The sequence below is a fragment of the Corella eumyota genome, chromosome 6 (assembly GCF_963082875.1).
Source record: "Corella eumyota chromosome 6, kaCorEumy4.1, whole genome shotgun sequence".
Taxonomy (NCBI): domain Eukaryota; kingdom Metazoa; phylum Chordata; class Ascidiacea; order Phlebobranchia; family Corellidae; genus Corella; species Corella eumyota.
The window spans coordinates 14,842,694-14,850,470 of NC_137495.1; the positions used below are offsets into that span (position 1 = coordinate 14,842,694).

Consider the following 7,777-nt stretch of genomic DNA (forward strand, 5'->3'; position numbering starts at 1 on the left):
GTTTCACAACTTTTGTAATTAGTGGAAAATAAACATTAACATTGTTTTAATTAATAGCCAGGGTTGGGGAATGGATCCAAATTGACCTCAAGACATCAACTCGAGTGACAGGAGTTGTGACACAAGGAGATTACCAACATTCTCATTGGGTCACCAGCTTTAAGATATCTTATGGGTCCAGTACATCAGATATGCAGTTCATCCAAAATAATGGAAATGATCTGGTAAGCTTAAATTTAAAACGACAATTTATTTTGTTTAACTTATTAAAGTTTAGAAACAGTTTTTAATTAATTGGTGTTAATTAATTTAAAAAGTTTATTTTATTAAAAATATTTCAATTAAAATCACCAAAACTTGTTTTTAAAAGTTGTGTGTTGTTTACAATCTAGATAATAATAACCAAGCAAACCATTGTTTAAACAATCCCCATTCTAATTGTTTTGTGATGTCATAGCTTGTTACAAAACTTAATTATTCGTTGTTTTTAACAATAAAGGGTCTGCGACAGTTTTAAATTTTTTATTAATCTAAAAGAAAAGTTTTGTAATTTTAAAAATTGACATTGTAAAAATCCCGCGAACCGGTGTGAAAATAATTATGTGGGTTTTTCTTATGTTTGTACTCGGTCTTCAGTCGTTGTTTGACTGAACAAACGTTTTTTTATTAAAACATGTCCAATATAGCAATATTGATGTTTTTTTAAATTCTACCGGTTCTAAGGCTAAACTGGATCACAATTTTTTACCGATTTTGTATTTCAGTTTTTTTATTTTCCAATGCTGATTTTCTCTTACATTTTCATCCCCAAATGGGGTTTACTACTTGTTGAAAGACGTTTTTATGTTTTTTTCAAGTAGTGAATAAGTTGTGAGTTTATAATTTAACGCAAGTTATAATCTACTGTTTTCTTAAGGCCGAACGTAGCTACTTTGGTCCCAGCGTACGAAGTAGCTTTTAGTACTTAACTTACTTAAAAACAGCATTCTTTTTGGCCTTAGTGTTAATTAAAAACAGTTTTTTAAAGTGCAGGCTACATTTAATTTTGTGGTTGTGATTTATGTCCATAAAACTGTTTTTTGCAAGACATGGAACGTATTTATATCACGTTGCTATGGACGCTGTTCTAGCTCCCTAAAAACAGTGTCAACACGAATGCTTAAGCTTAAATTATGCACAACTTAAATATAAAGTCGATAACTTAAATTTAAGCATCGTCGTAACAATTTTTTATTTAAAATAGCAAAAATCCGTAACTTTTGGGCAGGAAATAAGCCATTTAGATTGTAATCAGGGGCTGGCAAACACGTCACAATGCCCTTTATAAACATTTTAATTTTGCATGTTGCAGTCCCTTTAAGTTAAATGTAAAGCGATGAACAACGCGCGATTAAAAAAGTTATAAAATTTAAATAATTAATATCTTAAACCTGAATATTATTACGTTAAATATTATATTAAATCTTTTTAAAGGTCTTTGTTGGTAACGAAGATAGAAATGGTTACAAGTTCAACAACTTTCCTCAACCTATAAGTGCTCGCTATGTTCGATTGTATCCACAAACCTGGTATGCTAGTCCCAATCTTCGCATGGAGCTTTTATCTTGCTAGTAATCACATATTTCTTTCGGTTAATTATTTTAATTCCTAGTTGTTAATTAAAATTCTTTAGTTATGTAATATATTAAAACTTGTAAACTAATTAATTGTATAATTTTGAACAAATAATCCGTGTTATTATATTTAAATCTTACAAAAAATAAAGTTCTGTAAATGTACTAAAATGTTAAGGTTGTAATAGTTGGGTTTATTAAATGTGTGAATAAACATAATGTAACAAAGTCTATAGTAGTAATATTTAAATTTCCTATTTTCAAGTGAACAGTTACTGCAATGTCAAATCGTAGGTCTAATATTTGGTAAAGACTGTAATCAAAGATAGTTAAAGTAAAGCAATGTGTAATAAATGCAAATTAGTTATTTCAAGTGGCAGGCAACAAAACAAGTTATAATACTAAAAATGTGCAGCTATTTTCATTGACGAAATGTTTTAAATGACGAAGGTTTTAGAAACCTTATGAAAGTTCTAGAGGCCAGGTTTAAAATACCATCCCGCACAATACTACCTGCTCTTAAAACAGAGGTGTGGGAAGGATTAGAAGACGAGGTTGAACAAAAAGTAAGTGCTGTTACGATTACTACTGATTTGCGGACCAGCAAGCAAACAATTAGCTACATCGGTGAAAAAAAAATCTCATGCTTTAAATAGGTAACCAGACACTTCGGCCCTTTTATATATACTGTACTTTATGCAAAATTTTATTTTAAATATCGGTAAAATATGGTCTTACGCTGACTTTATACACGGGAATTTCATTGCTGTTTTTTGCAGGACAAATCTTCTGGGAACTCTTTAAGCGTTTTATTCTTTGTGTTTTAGTATATAAATTTATATACATTAACACGGGCAATAACTAATAACATATTTTTACACATTCCTCAGTGTAAAAAATGATTAATTAATGATCTATTTTCTTCAAATATCGTCTTGTGTCACCTAAAAGCGCGCGCTTTCAAAATTAGTTTTTTATAAGTTTTAGTTTGTAAAATTAAAAAATTGACACGGGAAAAGAAAGATAACATATTTATGCATAATCTTCAGTGTAAAAAATTAACGCTCTATTTTCTTCAAATATTCTTTAGAAAGGCGGCACTATTTGGCAAAATACGAGATATCATTATGCATTGTCCTCCGTCACCTGAAAGCGCGCGCTTTCAAAATTAGTTTTTTATAGGTTTTAGTTTGTAAAATTAAAAAATTGACACACCGAAAGAAAGATAACATGTTCTTGCATATTATTATTAAAAAAAAATATTAATTTACTGCTTATTTTGTTTCAAATACTGTCTAAAAACTGTATATATCTACGTGAAAATAAAATTTCTCGCGGTAATTAAAATGCAAAATCCCCGCTGTTTTGAAAAAAAAATTTTGGCCGAAGTGTCTGGCATTCCTTTAAATATGTTATATATCTTTCCTAAATGCCAGCTCTACCTAAATTTAGGTAAAAAGTCGTTTTTTAAATAGAGTATGAGCAGATACTTTTTATTTTAATGATGTTAAAAAAGTTGGAAGCGCTGGGATTCCACGTTTCTTTCCGTTAATTATTTCCGTGAACGAAATTCTCGATTTTTAATAATTTTTTTGCAAGTTTTTAGAATTTATTCTGAAATAAAGAAATTTGTTAACGTAGCAAAGTAAATAAACACTTTAAAGCTCAGAGCTCTATAAGGGTCGTCCGCCAAGTTTATGAATGCGGAAAGGGCGGAATTTTTATAACCTTACTCTTATCTTTCCTTGTATATTCCGTCTGTTCCGCATTCATTTTAGTACTAAATAAAAAATCTTGTTAATTGGTGTCTTAAAAATGTTAATGCTCGATATGCGCAGAGAACATGAAGTCCTAGGTTTAATCCTCACTGCTCTCATGCTGTAGCGCCCTTTAGCTGTTTAGTAAGGAGGTATAAACGGTATGAACTTCTGTTGAGCCAGCACTTAATCAGCAGCATAATCTGATAATTATCTGGCAAATATAATCTATAATATCCCAAACTGTCACAGGCAACTCGAGACTGGGTCGGAGTAGCTGATGTTACTCTATGTTTAAGTCGCGCATTCGACCTTACCACATTGAGGATAAAGATATATACAAAAAAATGCGATCTTGAATAGGTAAAACTTTTAATAAAATTGTATTTTTTCAGAAAACTCATGTAATGGTGTTCCATAAAGACCCATGTGGTATTTTTTGTGTTATTTTCACGTACTTTTTAGTGATTTATGCTGATTATGTGATCATACAACACATTGTTATGACATCACTATCTGGAAGGTTGGTTTGTATTGCTTATTAATAAATTGGATTTTTTTTAAATATAAATATTATAATTTATGTTTTAATTTTTTTGTCATTTTTCGAATCACGTAAATACTTTTATTGTAAAAGGAAAAAACTAATTTTAAGTACAATGTTCACTACAAGAAGTCCTGGGTTCAATCTCAACTGATCTCATGCTGTAGCGTTCTTAAGTGAGTGCTGTAAACGGTATAAACTTCTGCTGAGCCAGCACTTAATCAGTAGCATAAATATCGGACAATTATAATCTATAATATCCCAAACTGCCACAGGCAACTCGATAATGGGTCGGGGTAACTAATGTTACTCTATGTTTAGGTCGCGTATTCGACCTTCCCACATCGAGGATAAATAAATAAACAAAAAAATAATGTTGTTCAACTTAAATTTCAAAAATAAAGTTTATACAGGTTGTCCCATTCACTGTAACAATAAAAAAACATTAATTTTTTAGTTTATGGGGCCCATTTCATGCTGTAATGTTCAACATGGTTGTTTTAGCATTGTTGTTTGCCCATAGTAGATCTGTGTTTTCTGATCCTGGCATTGTTCCTCTACCAATCAGAGGCCTCGATTTCTCTGATGTCAGAATGAACTCTAAAGATCAGGTTAAATTTTTTCGAATTTAAAATATTCAATAAAATTAACTTCACCGTTAATTATTTTATATATCTTTATCCTCGATGTGGGAAAGTCGACTTTACAGCCAAAACATTAACAACTGTTACTGTGACCCGGTCTCGAGTTGACTTTAGTAGTTTGGGATATTATAGAATATAATTTCTTAATAATTAAGCTGCTGATTAAGTGTTGGCTTATCAGAAGTTCATATGCGTTTTATGTTTTTTTGTAATATTGACGTCACTAAAATTAAGTATTACAAAAGTTTTTTATTATTTGAAAGAAAATTCTGCATTAAAACTGTATCATGCCTAGTTTAAATTAATTTATTTTTGTTCATGTTGCCCTTATGGCTAGATTCAGCTCTGCCTATAATTCTTTATTTAAAGTCACTGAAACTAAAGAGGAAAATATTTTAGTCTAGCAGCAGCCAGGATTGGACTGTGTGCCAGCGGTGCGAAAGTTACCGACCCCCGAGAGCTCACCACTACAAAATATGTCGCCGTTGTATCAGAAGAATGGACCACCATTGTCCATGGTAAGTTGAGTAACAATTAACTGACATTACGTTAAAAACACCGTTTTTCTTATAATCAAACATTACCCCCCTTTAAAGTTGGGCAGTTTTTGACAAGGGGCAGCAGCACAAAACTCGTTAAGTTAACAATCACGTTATTTAAACGTCATTAGCAAACGAGAACGTCACTTAGCGTCATTACTAAATTTGTGGGTGAAGCATGGTGTAGTGGTAAGAGCACTTGGCATCACTACATGAGGTTCTGTGTTCAATTCCCACTGCTCTTATGCTATAGGGTCTTAACAAACCTTAATATTATCATATTTTTTTGTTTTGTATGTATAATAAATTCTCTTAAAAACCTAAAACTTTTTTCTCAGAGAGTCGGCCTCTACTCCTCTTACCTTAAGTTTGGTGGCCGACATTTTCTCACAGAAAGTTCGAGCTTTTGCGATAAGTTTTTTCAACTTTGGGATTTATTTTGGATATGGTTTGGCATTTGCTGTTGGAAATTATGTGACTGACGCCAACATTCTTGGAATGGTGAAAATTTTTTAAATATTTTTGACCGGCAGTGCGGTGTAGTAGTCAGAACACTTGGCTTTACTACATGAGGACCTGGGTTCGATTCCCACTACTCTCATAACGTAGTAGCCTACCCTATTTTTGAACGATTTATTTTTAGGTTTTTCTATCAAATCAACCTCTAAAAAAACAAAATTAATTTAAATTAATTTTTAACCAATCTTTTGTTAATTTTTTCTTAGAGCTGGCGTTGGTGTTACTTTATAGCTGGAGCTCCAGGCATAATTATGGCGATTATTTTATATTTCTCTGTCAAAGAACCAGAACATAAAATTATAGAACAAGCTGAAGAGAATAACAAATATGAGACAGACTTTGGTATTTAATACTTTTGATAAAATGTTTAATAAATGAACCCGTTTTCTGTAATTCTTTATCCTCGATGTGAGAAGGTCGATCTCATGACCTAAACATAGAGTTGACTTTGGCAGTTTGGGATATTATTTTGTCCGATAATTAATCTGTGTTACTCTATGTTTAAGTCGCGCATTTGACTTTCCCACATCGAGGATAAAGATATATACAAAAAAAATAAAAATATCCCAAACTGCTAAAGTTATCTCGAGACTGGGTCGGGGTAACAAATATTCATCTATGTTCAGGTCATGAAGTCGACCTTCCCACATCGAGGGTAACAAAATCTAAATTAAATTTTAATATTTTCAGCAAGTTTTTGTTGGTCTTACAACAGTCAGTTATATTTTGATCAATATTACTCGGCACAGAGGTGGGGTTGTGGATGAGTTTAACTTCCATCGTTGGTGGAACGATTGGGATAATCACTGGTGGAATTTTGTCCGATTTACTCGCTTCTAAATACGGTAATCTTTATTTTGATCATATTATTAAAAATTGATTTTACTGAATGGACATTTTTCTAAAATAGTTTTCAAAAATGGCATTATCTGAAAATTTTGACATAAATTAAAGGTTGGCAGCATGGTGTTCCTTTGTCACCCATTAATTATGTGTAAATTGGCAGTATTATTAATATAACAAAAATTTTGTAGATTTGCATTTAGAAATATTCCATTTTTTGGGGGTTTAATTTTAAATCAAATTTTTTAGGTGTACGAACAAGATTGTGGGTTTTGGTCGTTAGTCAAGCAATAGCCTGCCCTCTAGCGGCGGGAACTCTTTACTTTTCTCCGCCTTATGCTTTTATTTTGCTCTTTGGAGTTTATTTATTCGGTAAATAGTTTCATATTTTTTAAGAGAACAGTTACCCCGACCCAGTTTCGATGACTTTATTGTAATCAAATTTGATTTAAAACACAGCGGAAATGTGGTTCGGAGTTTTGTTTACTGTTTTGGTTGAGTTTTTTCCTGTCCAGTCACGCGCGACAGCGATCGCTATGTTTATTTTTGTGATCAATAATATTGGAGGGAATGCCCTCTTATAGTACCACCTATGATCAAAATTTTAGGTTTCAGGGAAGCACTGTACATCGTTTACCCAGGATTTTACTTGGCTAGTAAGTTTTTTTTCCGATAATTGTTTATCCTCGATGTGGGAAGGTCAACTTCACGACCTAAACATGGAGGTATATATGTTACCCTGACCTAGTTTTAAGTTAACTTTGGCAGTTTGGGATATTATAGATTATAATTGCCTCATAATTATGCTGCTGATTAAGTGCTGGCTTAGCAGGAGTTTATATCGTTTATAATTTTAAAAGAGGAATAATTTTAAAAAGTTTATATCTTGAATAATGTAGGATCTAATAAACTCCTACTATGGCTTAAACAATTATTAAACCCCAATAGAGTACGCTGTAAAGATGGGCATCGATAAGAAGGCCACACTTTATTAAAACAAAAATGCGACACAAACTATATGATACGAAACACAAACTACAAAGTATTTAATTAACAAATTAAGTATAAAAGCGAAAGTCTAATTGTATGTTAAACCTTACTTCGGCCTTACTTTTTTATGAGTTTTTACGTCCAGCGAACTGACCAAAAAGGTAACCAGACACTTCAGCCCGAAGATTTTTTTTAGAACAGCGGGGATTTTGCATTTTAATTACCGCGAAAAATTTTATTTTCGCGTATTCCTATACAGTTTTTTAGACAGTATTTGAAATAAAATAAGCAGTAAATTAATAGTTTTTTTAAAGAATAATGTGCAAGA

The 7,777-nt window shown here is 31.9% G+C and overlaps 1 protein-coding gene and 1 pseudogene across 1 annotated transcript; both read left to right on the top strand.

Moving 5' to 3' along the window:
* The window catches only part of LOC145755955 (MFS-type efflux pump MSMEG_3705-like), a 60,034-nt pseudogene that overhangs the window by 12,375 nt on the left and 39,882 nt on the right, over positions 1 to 7,777 (top strand).
* LOC145755238 (palmitoyltransferase ZDHHC3-like) lies at positions 2,078 to 5,080 on the top strand. The gene is made up of 4 exons (XM_082571464.1): positions 2,078 to 2,179; positions 3,766 to 3,893; positions 4,372 to 4,525; positions 4,958 to 5,080. The coding sequence occupies exons 1-4, from the start codon at positions 2,078 to 2,080 to the stop codon at positions 5,078 to 5,080; spliced, it is 507 nt and encodes a 168-aa protein (XP_082427590.1).

What these genes read in the sequence shown, in the direction of transcription:
- LOC145755238 (XM_082571464.1), top strand. Translation starts at nt 2,078, where the DNA reads ATGAAAGTTCTAGAGGCCAGGTTTAAAATACCATCCCGCACAATACTA. An exon ending in ATGACATCACTATCTGGAAG is followed by an intron (nt 3,894 to 4,371) that starts GTTGGTTTGTAT and finishes TTAATTTTTTAG; the next exon opens with TTTATGGGGCCCATTTCATG. An exon ending in GAATGAACTCTAAAGATCAG is followed by an intron (nt 4,526 to 4,957) that starts GTTAAATTTTTT and finishes AAAATATTTTAG; the next exon opens with TCTAGCAGCAGCCAGGATTG.